At 40.4% G+C, this 15,008-nt stretch overlaps 1 protein-coding gene and 1 long non-coding RNA gene across 2 annotated transcripts in view; both read right to left on the reverse strand.

Annotated features, from left to right (window-relative positions):
• Nucleotides 1–15,008, reverse strand: part of LOC309797633 (centrosomal protein of 78 kDa-like) — a gene marked incomplete at both ends in the record, with an annotated part of 44,076 nt that overhangs the window by 1,047 nt on the left and 28,021 nt on the right. The window contains 5 exons of the mRNA XM_082646097.1: nt 2,682–2,721; nt 3,239–3,448; nt 5,630–5,736; nt 7,742–7,925; nt 11,322–11,381. Of these exons, the coding sequence (XP_082502223.1) occupies nt 2,682–2,721; nt 3,239–3,448; nt 5,630–5,736; nt 7,742–7,925; nt 11,322–11,381 (601 nt within the window). The remainder of the gene's footprint in view (nt 1–2,681; nt 2,722–3,238; nt 3,449–5,629; nt 5,737–7,741; nt 7,926–11,321; nt 11,382–15,008) is intronic.
• On the reverse strand, nt 11,619–15,006 carry LOC309797635. Its single transcript, XR_014292741.1, has 3 exons — nt 14,987–15,006; nt 12,754–12,850; nt 11,619–11,651 (listed from the first exon to the last, which is right to left on the reverse strand). It is a non-coding gene; the product is annotated as an uncharacterized lncRNA (long non-coding RNA).

Below are 15,008 nucleotides of genomic sequence, written 5' to 3' on the forward strand. Positions count from 1 at the left end.
CGGTCATATAAATGAGTATAACAGGCCCAACGTGACAGACTCAGCACAAACCCCCTACGTTACCTGTTAACTGTGAGGGCCCGTTCTTTACTTCCACAGAGAAACAGTCTCCCTTTTGCTTGAAACATACGGCCCTCCCAGTCTGTTTCTCCCACTTTCAGAGACACGGGGATTATGAAATAAGACATCTGGATTTAAATCATCTTCCCACGTTCCAGTAAGGGCTCAAATTGTGTGTTTTAAGCCCTGTGAGCCACACCGAGCACTGCCGTGGGCTGTGCTGGGCCACCGCTCCCAGGAGTTATCACTAAATCCCACAGCAGGGGCAGGGCCTGTGGCCGAATGAGTTGGGGGCAGGGAGAAGGTGCCAGGCTGACAGAGCGCTAGCAGGGGGCCGGGTGGGTGTGGAAGCAGCAGGTAATCCTGGGACTACAAAGCTTCCAGGACAGAGTCTGAGCAGCACTCCCCAGGGAGTCTAGGACGGAAGCTGATAAGGATGGTTGTGACTGGAAAAGCGGTGCCACAGTCAGTCATAGAAATTTAGGAAATCCTGAATTAACAGGGCTACACGGGTTTCTGGACTCAACTTCCTAGAGCGTCTCAAGAGCTCCAGTGAATCGTGAACTCCCAAGAGGATAATTCATATAGGAACAGAGTTTTCCCCAAATGCATGTGGCTGAAAAACCCACTGCATCTCTGGGATGAGTATTCTAGAATGCCCACTGAGAAACCCCTGGACTTCCCGAGGTACCAGAGGGGTGTGTGTGAGGGGAAAGGCACCACCTCAGCGCAAAACAGCATCTCACAAAGGTGGTGACGGTTAGTAGGGCGCAAGAAAACCGCAGGCAGCTGGCAAGCGATGACAAGACGCTCGTTTCAGTGGTGTCTGCTCCAAAAGACAAACCAGAAACAAGAAGGGCGCGAAGAGTGCATCCTGAGGTGAGAGAAGCCCACAAAACAGTCACTAGGCCTCTCCTGACTGCCTAACTTTTAAATAAAAAATTAACTCTAAATTTGCACACGATTAGGAAAACTAGAGTAAAAATATAAAGATCTATTCCCTTCCATAGAGGTGGTTGCCAATAACAGTCTTTTGTGCATTTTCAGGATCAGATACACAAATGTGTATACGTGTATATATGCGTGTTTCCGTATGTACATATATACATACATAGTATTTACAAATACAAACACTGTGGGTTTCTAAGTGGAATCATAGAAATGTCCTTTTCTACACCTGCTCTTTTTCCTTTTGACCTCACGACGTATCAGGTCATCTTCCCAGTTTGCTCACAGACCTTCCCCGTTCTCCACACACACGTTACTCCATACCACGGATGGATCCTAATTTCCTTCATCAGACCCCTCCCGAAGGACATCCGGGTTGTCTCTAGATTTTCCCCATTATGTCAGTATCCCTCATTGGACTTGCGGGTGCCTGATTTTATGCACACTTCTGTGCAAGGCAGAGTACTGGCAGAGGGCAGGTGCCTAGAAGTAAAAGTCTTTGGTCAAAGAGCAAGAGAGTTTTGAACTTTGATGGACACTGCAAACCTCACTCCAAAATTGAACACATTTATTATACTTAACATAGGCAAAGTGTGTTTGTTCCCTCGTCTACACCAGATGTTATCAGTCTTTAGAATTTCTGCCCATCAGAGGGGAAGAAAATCCCATGGTTTTAATCTGCATTTCCTAAAGAAGTTGGCCCCTCTTCAACTGTCTAGTAGCCAGCTGTGTTTCTTCTGAGTTGCTTGCTCATACAGGTAGAAACCACCCCCTGCCTTTTGAAAATTTGCTTATCCTTTTTCATTTATTTGTGGGTTCTTCTCTATATCAACAGTAACCTTTATATGTTAATACACTACCCAACTTTGGTGTCTGTCATTTTGTTTTGTTTACGTCTTGAACTGTAGAAAAGTTTTAAATTTTCATGGAATTAAATATCTTTTACTTTATGGCTTCTGAGTTTTATGGCTTACTTAGGAAGGCTTCTGTACTCCCTACACTTAACACAGAAATTCTCTCCTGTATTTTATATTTGCTTCTTGCATTTAGTTGCCTTTGCATCTTTTCGACTGACTAGAATTTGTGTATGCTGTGATGCAAATATCTAATTTCTGTTTAAATGAATTATCAATGCTTCAATCAATCAATTAGACAAAGTCAAGTTAGACTGTAAAATTGTCTAAGTTAAAATACAATTCTCAAGTAAACAGGGACCTGTTTCTGGACTTCTCCTCCGATCTGTTTCCCTCTGCCAGTGGCTTTATATGTTAATAGATCGTATGTTAACATTACATTTTATTAATGTTAACATATATGTTTAAAATGTTTCATCTATCCTTTTGCACTAACTTTTTCAGGAGAACACTGAACTGGCTTCTAGATATTTACTAATTTTTGTGACTATTGCAAATGGGATCTTTCCTTGTTTTTCAGTGTTATTTCTGGCTTATGGGAAAGTAACTGACTTCTACATACTTAGACACAACTGATCACAATTCTGAACATGATCATTTCTAGTTTTTCCACTGATTGCTGCATTTTGAAAAAACAGTCATTATCATCTGTGATTTTTGTTGTTTCCTTAGTAAAGGCTCTGGAAACAGCCCCCCCCACCAATCTCCCCATGTTCTTATCCTGCCTGATCCCACTTCCCCGCTGCACCTGACCCTAACCTGTCTGCACTGCTGTAAAACACTGTCTGTTCACAGGGTTCTGATGACAATAAAAGGTATTCATATCTGTAAAGTGCCAAGGGCTCTGCCTACTTTATTTTATTTTGGGGTTGTCAACAGACACATCACATGCTTCCCTCTTTCCTAAGGCCTGGACCCCACATGAAAGGGAGAAAAGGTGACCTCGTATCTGGATATGGATTTTGTCACTTCAAGAGCTTTATCATATTAAAATTAATATCTAATAAATATTAAACACTATGTGTCAGGAACATCCTAGGTACGTTCCATAAGAACCACAAATAATATTAATAGCTAACTGTTAAGGAAGTAATTAACCATTAAGGAATAACCATTAAAGCTGTTTTAATTTTAGCACACCAGAAAATATAAGGGGTATAAGTTCTAGTGGCATTAAAAAAAAGAAAGAGGGCTTCCATGGTGGCGCAGTGGTTGACAGTCCGCCTGCCGATGCAGGGGACACGGGTTCGTGCCCCGGTCTGGGAGGATCCCACATGCCGCGGAGCTGCTGGGCTGGCGAGCCATGGCCGCTGAGCCTGCGCGTCCGGAGCCTGTGCTCCACAACAGTGAGAGGCCCGCGTACCGCAAAAAAAAAAAAAAAGAAAAAAAGAGTTACCAATTCTAATAGTAGCTTTTCCTTTTCGACCACTTTCCAAAATTATAGTTCTCTTTTTCTGTCTAGAAGCTTTGGATGGTTCCTTCACCGATGGAGAAGTTATCCACTGGTACTGAGAGAGAAATGATAAATATGCCATTTAAGTTACAGGTAATTTAGGAGGGTTTGATCTTCATTAGAAATTAAGATATTTTAAGTTAATAAAAGGTCTTCAATCTGCATTTCTGGGAAGCTAAATTAAAGCATCACACAACATTTTCAAAGACAGAAAAGCCATTTCATTTTACTAAAAACTTAGTTTTAAGATGGCAGAAAGTACCTTGATAATTTTCTTTTAAGAAGGAAAGAAAAACAAGCCATTAAAGAGAAATTCTTCCGAGAGAATTAAAACATGTTATATACCTCTGACTTGGCACTCCTTCCATTCTGGAGACCTTTTTTGGTAACTGCTTTCAGCACAGAATGATTTAAAGTAAAATAAATTGAAATTAGAGTAATTATTTCCCAATGAGTGGCTATTTCCATTTAAAACCAAAAGCCAACTAATTATTGCTTTTCCCATAAAATTAAATATGAAATCTACATTATGTAATTATACACTTATTTCCCCCTTTGTGTATTCTAATTTCTTCCTCAAAAACCTAAGATGCCATCTTGCAGACTGCCCCCAGTGGCTACTATTTTGGCAGCAGCAAAGGTCAGCTTTAAACATTTTGCATCTAAAGTGGCTTTAGATACCTTTGGATAGAAAGTACAGTCTGAGCACCATCCAGACGCTTAGATACCTAAAGGGCATCCAAGATAACAAACCAAAGTCCTGATAGTCCCTCAAAAGCTGCTCCTCCCATCAGCCCCCTTCTTCTAAGTGATACCACCCTGTTGCACACATAATCATCAACGACTTGTCTCCTTGTTACTATTTCCTTCATACCCCACATCTAATCTATCTGCAGGTCTTGATAGCTACACCCTCAAAACACAACCTGAATTCAACCACTTTTCACTTGCTCCAAACTTCCAACCTAACCTAGGCCATAAACGTCTCTTATTTGGAGCACTGTGACAGTCTCCTAACTGGTCTCCCTGTTTCTCTTCTTTATCCTCCCAAGTCCATTCTCTATACCAGGTCACCTTATTGAGATACTATTTGGATCATGCCTTTTTCCAGTTCAAACCCCTCTACTCATTTAGAATAATCCACATCTTCACTCTGGCCTTCAAGATTTTACAGGAGCAGACCCCTGGCTAGCTCCTTGACCTCATGTCATACCACACTCTTCTTCACTCGGTACTCTGGCCATGTTGGCCTCCTTGCTTTTCCTTAAATACTCCACCCACCTACATGCCTGCATACTCATTGCCTCCTTGTCCTGGAATGTGCTTACTCCAGTTCTTCCATGGCTTGCTCCTCTCTTCATTCATGTCTCTGTTCAAATGCCACTTCTCCAGTGAAGCTGTCCCCTAACAAACCTATCCAATGGCGTCCTACCTGCTCTCCCTCGCTCTCCTTACTTTAAGATATTTTTGCACTTCCTACCCTCTAAAATTATATTACTTATCTGTTTACTCATTTCTATCTGAACTCCCTCACTCTCCTTACTTTAAGATATTTTTGCACTTCCTACTCTCTAAAATTATATTACTTATCTGTTTACTCATTTCTATCTGAACTCCTTCACTAGAATGTAAGCTCCACGAGGGCAAGACTTTTGTCTGTCTGGTTCACTGCTTTATCCCTAGTGCCTAAACCCATATCTGGCACACAGAAGATATTTTAAAAATTGCTTGTGATTCTGACAAATGAATAAAGTGCTCCTGGCAAGAATTCAGAGGTTGCACAGGAAAGAAAGAATGCTCTTGGTGGAAGTAGGCTTAGTACCTAGGTTCACCTCTATTCAGAGTAGAGATAAGAACAATTTACAAGTAAAATTCACTTTAGTTAGTACATTATCTGCTAAAAACATAAGGGAAGTGCAACACTAGAAAAGTACAGTTGAAGCTTGAACAACATGGGTTTGAACCTCGCGGGTCCACTGACACACGCATATTTTTCAATAAATATGTACTATCGTCCTACACGATCCAAGGTTGGTTGAATCCACAGATGTGGAACCACTGACTATAAACTTATACCCAGATTTTCAACTGCGTAGGGGTCGGCACCCCTAACCCCACGTTGTTCAAGGGCCAACTGTGTGTGATGAGGAAAGTTAAACACATTAAATTTTAAAAAACTGTCAATACGTGAACAAATTCTTTTTGTTTTGCTACGTGTTTATCAATTTCAAAAAAGTGACCACATACCAACAAGTGGATTTTTTCTTATATCCAGAACGAGCAGAGTTCTGTTGGTTTCAAGGGCCTTTAGTAAAGCCTTTGCTCCTTCACTGGTGAGGCCACACTGCTGCAGGTCAAGTGCTTTCGATGAAAGACAAAGGTCACTTCCTAACTCTACAGATTTAACATATAGACAACTCTCATTTTCTCACGTGTGAAAGAGTCCTGCACAAGACAAGTCATGGCAGGTTTGTAATTTTGGGTATGGAAAAAAACAGAAACGTATATGCACACACATAATGCATAATCCAATTTAAAAACCTCTTCTTGAATGTGCAATGATAACCCTGGCTTTAGTATCAATAAATCATCCAACATATTTTACAATTACAGAACTGAAGAATAACTGTATATAACGTATGAGCAAAAAGCATCACAAAATGAATCTCAGTTCATAATTAGCAAGGGCGGCAGAGGCATGTAAACCTCACAAGCAAAACCTGGTGGAGCTCAGAAATGCACTGCATTCTTTTGATCATGATCTTCAGCTCCAAATCACACTTGAAACTAGCTAAAAGGGGAAAACAAAATAGGAGAAATGTAATAACTGTTAGTTTTAGAGGAAAAAAGGACAAGTCTAAGAGGATACAAATAATAACAAATTCAAACAATGTGTGAATAGAGAGTACATAGTAAAAACCTATCATGAAAGTATGATGGTCAAGAACTCTCTCCATAAAAAGTCAGACAAAAACCAGAAACACTGAACATGAATTCTAGTAGTTCTGGGGCTGAACAACCTACTCATTTAAACCAAAGGGATCATCACCAAAGCACAGGTATTAAAAAATATTACATGAAAGGAAACTACGATGAGTCTTTTTTTTAAGTATTGTGTGGACCATCACATTAAAATAACTGGAGTCTTTCAACACCCCCATGACACACAGAAATAGCAAGTAAGACATACGGATCTGACAGGATATGATACAACCCTTACAAACTCTCACTACAGAAGAATGGACACAGGGTATAATTAACCAAATAGCCAAATTAATACAAACAGCCAGTAAACCTCACCAGTAAATCAAATGAATACAAAATAAAACAAAATGTAGTTATTTTCCTATCAGATTAAGCCAAGATTCTGTAAGAAAAGCCTTTAAATCATGTCTATACCCTTTTGATCCAACAACTCTCTTTCTAAGAATTTAACCAAAAGAAATAGTCAGAGATATAGGTAAGGATATATATCAGAGTACTATTTGTAACTGAAAACCTGGACAAAGCTTATATACAAGAATGGATAAGCTACGTGCACTGTGGCATATTCATATAATGAAATACTGAACAATCACAAAAAATGATGCAGGAGATGCAAATTTACTGACTTGCTAAAATGCTCATACTAAATTAATTGAAAAAAGTTATAAAATTTGGAGTAATCCCACTTGCATAGAAAATGGAGAGGTACTCATTTTTGTAGTTTTACATTTTTTTTACAAGTGCTACAAGCCACTGTTTGTGAGAGGCAGGCTTCACATCTACTGTTGGGGTGGACTATAAATTGGCATAGCATTTCTGGGTGGTAATTTGGCCATGTGTATCAAAAGTCTTAAAAATATGTCACACTTAGTCATTCCACTTGTAGTACCTTATTCTACAGAAGTAATCCCGATGGACACAGAGATGTATATACAACGTATTCACATTGTTTCTGACAGGGAAAAGCAAACTGTCTAAATCGAATTGCAAAGAATTGATTAAACTATGGGACATCAATACGACGCAATACTACATGATACATCATTAAGTGAAAAAAGCAGGAATATGAAATAGTAAGTATACTACAATTCTATTTTTGTAATCCCTAAGTGTACAAATATATTTGTAGAAAAAAAAGACTGAAAGTATATACACCAAAATGAACAGTGATTATGTCTGGGTATTAAAATTACGGGTAATTGTTCTCTTGTTACTCTGTATTTTCTATAAAGGATATATGCAACTCTTAGAGAAAGTTTAAAAGCAAAATAAAAGCTATCAGTAAAAGGAGGCTTTAAGAAAATCCTATCACAATAGTACCATGCCAAAAGCTAAGCATATTTCATATTAAAAATTCAATATTTTCAATTTTAGAATTTACCTCTAAGCCATAAATCCTCACTAAGAGATTCTGCCAAAGCACTTGCACCCAGGTCACCAATGAGCGTGTTGCAGTTCAGAGTGATACGCCTCAAACCAGCCATACAGTCAAGATCAGGTCTCCTGGAACGAAGACTCTCAGCCCAGGTTTCTTCATGCTTTCTGGTAGTCTGATATGTCAAAGACTTAATGGGATGAAATTAAGATGCCTGAATAAGGAAACAGGGTGTGCCTACTGAGTATGGCTTATTATGTCAGAGATTTACACACACACACATATCAAGCATATATGCCAGGAGCATCAACCTGAGAAATTCAACGGTCACTTCTGGTTTACGAGTCCAGTGACCCAGATTCTACTCGGTCAGTGATTAGATTCTAGCCACTGGATAGCCTGTTTCTGAACACTTATGTAAAGTTGGACAACTCAATTACAGTCTGTGAATTATTTTCCTTATCTTCTAAGTCAGGGAATTGGTTCTAAATTCTATCATTGCTGAGGCTCTAAATTTCATCATTCTGTCCTCCAATGGTCTCCAAACACCTGACTGGGCAAACCATAAGAAAACTTTTTAATATACATCTTATTTACTAACAAATTATATACACAAAGTTCCATACATATAATTTATGTACATGATAAACTACACAGATTTTTTAAAATAATACAAAGGTAAAAATGTTCTAATATTTTCTTTTCCTAAGTCCTAAGGCATTATTTTATTTTACTTATTTTTTATAAATATTTATTTATTTGTTTGTTTGGCTGTGCCAGGTCTTTAGTTGCAGCATGCCGGATATTTTAGTTGGGGCATGTGGGCTCTTAGTTATGGCAGGCACGTGGGATCTAGCTCCTGAGCAGGGATCGAACCCAAGCCCCCGGCATTGGGAGCACATAGTGTTAACTGCTGGACCGCCAGGGAAGTCTCAAGCATTATTTTAAAAACTATATTTACAAAATGTATATCTCACATGCTACCTAGGGTATGCACACAAGCTTTAGAGGCCTGGACTATGCACAGCCAGTTTGATGTGCCTTGGAAAAATAATGGTTTGACATTTAAGCAAAAGTACTGTCTTAGAGACATTCAGTTCTTTATATTCATAAAGTAAATTGTGGTAACAGGGAACACTGACTGTAAATGAAAAAAGTCTTATTACATTCTTGAAAAAATAAAAGACTCAAAGTGCCTTTGTTACTCTAAAAGGAAAATCATTAGTGTCGTTTTTCTATTAACAATAACTTATCAAAGCTCCAAGGAGAAACAACAGCAATCACTTACACAGTGCTTAGTATGTGCCAGGCACGATTTATACAAATGAGTGCATTTACACCTCATAATGAGGCATAGAGGTTAAGTGATTTGCCCATGGTCACTAGCTATGAAATGGGAGAAAGGGAATTTGAACCTAGGCCACTTGGCTTCGGCACCCAAGTTCTTGACTGTTTTCTACCTCAGGGGTCAATGGACTTGCCCTGTATAGGCTCAAAGAATTTTTCAATTTTTAAAATCTAAATTTAAACATTTCCAGATTTGTGGGCTATACAGTTTCTGTTGCAACTACTCTGCCCCACTGGCGTAGGGTGAAAGTAGCCATAACTACCATGTAAACAATGGGTGCGACTATGTTCCAAAAAAACTTCCTTTACAAAACCAGGCAACAGGCTGCATCTGGCCTACCAGCCAGAGTTTACCTATCCCTGAGCTGCATCATCATACTATTAAAAAGCCTTCATATCAAATTATTAAATAACTTTAGGCCTAAATACAGTCATAATAACCACTGTAAAGTTTTAAGGTATTATTTTAAAAACTGTATTTACAAATTGCTGATGTACTGATTTTTATTAGTTTAAAAACTACAGCAGCTAATAAACACTTGATTCATTTAAGTCTTGAAGACTATAACCGCATAGTTTCTTCACAGTATTACAATAAACGTTTTCAGTAAAAAAAATACATAAAAGTATTATTAGGTATTATATATTAAATCTCTTATTTCTAAAATTAAGTGGACTATCTTTATTAAATGGTAGAATCCCAACCTGAAAAGTGGTCATATTCTTTCAGCAAAATGAAAGCTGCACTCACATGTATCAAAAGACAAAAATTAGGGCTTCCCTGGTGGCGCAGTGGTTGAGAGTCCGCCTGCCGATGCAGGGGACACGGGTTCGTGCCCCGGTCCGGGAAGATCCCACATGCCACGGAGGGGCTAGGCCCGTGAGCCATGGCCGCTGAGCCTGTGCGTCCGGAGCCTGTGCTCCGCGACGGGAGAGGCCACAACAGTACCGCAAAAAAAAAAAAAAAAAAAAAAAAGACAAAAATTAACTGCCCTCTGTATCAATATATTAATGTGTTTCAATCACATATGTTTTCATGAAAGTTTAAACATAAAATCACCTTTAAGATCTAGGCCATGTGATCTGCTCCCTGCCATGTCAGAATACACCCCGTGAAGTTTACTTAACTTGTCTTAAGTGTGATAGAATTCTTTATACCTTGACAAATAACTAAAAGGAAAAAAAACCCACATACACAATAAGATGAAGAGCCTATACGTTTGTCAATCTTGACTTATTTGCTTTTCTTGAGTCAATTGGAGGTTTATAGCCACATTCTCAAAATCATTAACTACAATCTTCCCAAACAGGTAATTGACGAACAGATGCATTCTAAAACTTGTCAGTAACAAAGTGCTATTCCAGTTTACATCAACAGTTTAATTCTATTTAGATACTAAAACTGAATACACTGAATACTGCAAACTTTATTCCCAACCACTCAGCAAAGTACTACATACGTTTTCAGATATAGGAAAAAAAAAGAAAAAAAGAAAAAGCATAAGATTCTTCCTATTTTCATTTCCAAAGATACATCCCAATCTTAATGATCAATCAGTGATTTAAATGTCAACTATAAACCCAGTATTTTATTAGCTGCTATGCAGTATACTATACTAGAGCAATAGAAGAGAGAGGACCTCAAACCCTCTGTTCCCTCAAATTGAAAAGCAGGCTTCCTGACCCCTCCAGACCACTACTGGACACAGGGAAGGCACACGAATGTTTCAGGACCCCAACCAACAGTCACCTGCTTTGTGAGTACTTCCATGACACACCCTCACCAACACCACTGAGTTTGCTGCTCCTACGGGATGTTATATGTATTTACTATTTTAACACATAACACAGTGCGTCATAATTATGATTGCAGATAGATGTTCTAACAATTTAAAGAGAATGATGACTTTTTTGCTCTTTACATCTTGCCATTTCCCTTCCCATAATATTTCTTGAAGAGAAACCATAAATATATAGACAAACACAAAACACAGAAAATATACAAAATGTGTGGTTTGTGGCTTAACACAAAGTTAAGTAAAATTAGTTCTGACAGTATCCAGAATGACAAAATGTCATGGTACAAATGAGAATGGACCAAGGTTTGAGCAGGTACAGGAGACAATCCAGGCATGAACAACACCAAGAAAAGGTAGACAGGAAGTAACATGGTGTGTAGGAAATCACGAGACCAGTCTGATGGGAAGAGACATAAACAAGACTGAAACTCACTTTCTAAACCTCCATCTCCAATTGGACAATTCGCAAGACACAGGTGCACCAAAGTGGCCAATTTATTCAATCCCTTTAATATGGAGGAAGAGTTTAAAATTTTACTGGTTTAATTTGCCCCAAAAGCAACTATCAAATGTTGGCAGGACACAATGAAGGCTTACCTTTGTTAACATAGTTAAGCCTCTCTCTCTCACAACTAGCCCACTTAGCTCCACGTTCCTTAGCGCACCCGATGCACTTACACAGCGTTTAAGAGCTTTACACAATTGGAAGGTCACATCTTTATTTCTTTTCGCAGGAACACGACTTCTGTAAACTTTATTTCTGCCAGAAGCTAAAGCAAAATTATTGTAAAATAAGTGATTTAAAACACACATTTTATCATCATTAAAAAGCATTAAAAAAAAAGCATCTGCTCTGTGCTAAGGATTAGAAACGACTCCTGCCCTTAAAGCCTTCATTAAGGAGGGACATGTGTAAACTGAAAATTTCAATCACATGAGATAAAGAAACATAACCTTTATGCACAGAGGCTCCTTTGGAGGCAGAATGTTATATCCAAGTGATGGCTTCATGATAACCCTGAAGCGGAATCTAGAAAGATGAGGCTATGCAGAGTTGGAGTAGGAGGTGCATTAACTGCAGAGGGAACATCTGTGAAAAGACACTCAAGCCTGACTCCTGCTGGGCACTGTAAATACTGCAGGTGGGGATGACTAAAGGCCAGGGGTCCAAGTGTGAGAAGAGACAGAAATGAAAGAGATGTTGGCCCAAGCAAGCCTGGGAGAAAGCATGGCTTGTATCCCACAGGTGGTGAGACCTGGGGCTACCACTGGCTGAGTAAGGGTGCCTCCACTGATTAGAAAAAGGCTCCCTGCTGCTGAAGGACCGACTAGATAAAGGGAGTGATCACAAAAAGCTCCCCTTCCTCAGGGCAAAGAGCCCTATGAGGCTTGGCCGCACACAGTTCAGACTACACGCCTCCGTGCAGAGCACACGCTGGGCGGCTACTATGCAGTAACTCTGTGTGGGCAAGCCATTAGCAGCATTATTTTAAGCACATCTTTTTATGTTAGAAGATCACTTAACCCGAGCAGGCGGATGAACTTAGAGGAACTGAATCCAGGGGCCGTGAACCACCCAGGAGTTTCTGCCATAGTCTGGGCCAAATGTAATATGGATGAAGAAGCAAATTTAGGAGGAGGCCAAAATTTACAAGACAGACCCACTGGATGCAAGACATAAAGAAAGTTCAGTGAAGGAACTCTGAAGAGAATGGGCTCTACAATAAATTTTTCTTATATTCAATGTAAAATATTAGGCAAAATTAAGTACAGTGGCCTTTAAGGTCCCTTCCAGCTCTAATTTCTTTTGATTTCTAACTTATTACTCTGGTTAAGTAAAGTCCCTTCAGAGGTACAGAACAGTTCTTATACCTGAATGGGATGCAAAGAATAATCTGACTTCTCTTCACCAGGGGATGAGTTGAACTATCCTTGCAGAAGAGATAACAGATGGTGTGAACCCCAGATCCTGGAAAAGGTCCAGGCACACGATGAGTATTCAGCTTTTTGAAAACAAATGAACAATCATTTCCTCTCCTACATCTTCACACCCTTTCTCTGCTGGTTACTTTCTCACAGCTTATAAACATCCTCAAATATACCCACTTAAAAATCTCTCAGACCTATGATTCTTTGGATCTTCTTGTGGGTAACCTAAGTCTCTACCATGCCTTCAAACACCTGTCCTCCCAAAAAGCCCAGATCTGTACCTTGGGTCCAGACCCGTCTACCAGGCCCCTTTAAAGCACTGAAGATCAAGTAAGATCCTCTCGCCACCCCCAATCCCTTTCTACTGTGCTCTGTATCTCTCAAAAAGATGCAGCTGTAAACTGTCACCCACGCTTGCTGCCCTCCCTTTTCTAACTGGTCACCAGGCCCCACCCATTCTCTCTCAGATCTGCAAAATCCAGTCCCACCTTTTATAACTTAAGTGGGAACCTTAGATTACAATTCACCCTGCACCCAATCGAGTGCCTTGCACATGGATGTCCGAGTGAGTCTCTAAACCACAAGTCCATTTCACTGTTCTTTAGGGTTTCCCACAGCCTTCAGGATAAACATCTAAACTTCTGACAGGACAAACAAGGCCCCCTTCTCTTGGGCCCCACTAAGTTTCCAGTATCAACTCTCATTTCTTTCCCAAACCCTGAGTTCCAGTCCTATACCTTAGTTTTGCCATATTTTCTTATATTTCTCAAACTTTGACACACACTGCTCCCTCCTGCCACCCCAGGAGCTTCTACATATCCTTAGAAAGGATGGCACCTCCTCCAAGAAGCCTACCCTGAACTTTCCCTTCCAAGATTCTGTGCTCTGCAACGGGGAAAGGTGGGAGGGGGAAGGATACATTAGGAGTTTGGGATTAGCATATACACACGACTCTATATAAAACAGATAATCCACAAGGACCTACTGCATAGCACAGGGAACTCTACTCCATATCCTGTAACAAACTGTACGGGAAAAGAATCTGAAAAAGAATGGATACATGAATAACTAAACCACTTTGCTGTACACCTGAAACTAACACAATATTGTACATCAAATAACCTCAATATAAAATAATAATTAAATTAAAAAAAAAGATTCTATGCTCTGTAGCACCAGAACTCACTTCTTCCAGAGCACTGACTACTGTGCTTGTGTTTACCTGCCGCCCAGTAGAAGGGGAGATTACCTAGGGCAGAAGCATCGTCTCCAGCAGCCCTTGGTTCTGACAACTCATTCAAGTGCCAGGCTACTTGACACACATAACCTGCTTAATTAATTCTAAGAACCCACAGAAAGAGTGGTTTTTAATGTCATCTTACAAGTGTGGGGATTGCAGTTCAAAAGTAACCTGCCCAGGGCCTCCCTGGTGGCGCAGTGGTTGAGAGTCCGCCTGCCGATGCAGGGGATGCGGGTTCGTGCCCCGGTCTGGGAGGATCCCATATGCCGCGGAGCGGCTGGGCCCGTGAGCCATGGCCGCTGAGCCTGCGCGTCCGGAGCCTGTGCTCCGCAACGGGAAAGGCCACAACAGTGAGAGGCCCGCGTACGGAAAAAAAAAAAAAAAAAAAAAAAAAGTAACCTGCCCAGGCCACAGACAGCATAAGCCCTGGAATTCAAACGCTAAACTGCCTTCACACCAGTGCTCTTTCCACTATATGATATGACTATTGAAAAAAATTTTTTTTTCCTGAACCCTGTTTGAATGGAAAGGAAATGAAGCTGGGATATATCCATTTCCTAATCGCTTTGGTGTGTACCAGGCAAAGTCATTCAACAGAGCAGGTAACATCTGTGCAACAATTAACGATGCTGCAAACTGTGCTAAGTGTTCTACTTTGTAGAGTCTAGAAGCATTAACACAGTGCATCCTTGTAACCACCACAGAGACTGGGACCTGTTAAGCCCACGCTATAGATGAGAACACTGAGACCTAGAAGCCTTAAGGCACTCGGCCGGGGTCACCGAGCCGGCAGGAGTCCTAGGCCGCACGCCCCGTCTAGTGCACGCACACCCGGGCACTGGGCACTGGTTCTAGTGCCCACCCTCCACCTTGCACCATTGAAAACCCTGCTTCTCAGCGCCAACACGAGAGGCCCTGGAAGCGGGAAGTACAAACCTGTCTCGACAAGCCGTGCCTG

The sequence above is a fragment of the Mesoplodon mirus genome (assembly GCF_964341445.2).
Source record: "Mesoplodon mirus genome assembly, contig: HAP1_SCAFFOLD_810, whole genome shotgun sequence".
Lineage (NCBI taxonomy): Eukaryota > Metazoa > Chordata > Mammalia > Artiodactyla > Ziphiidae > Mesoplodon > Mesoplodon mirus.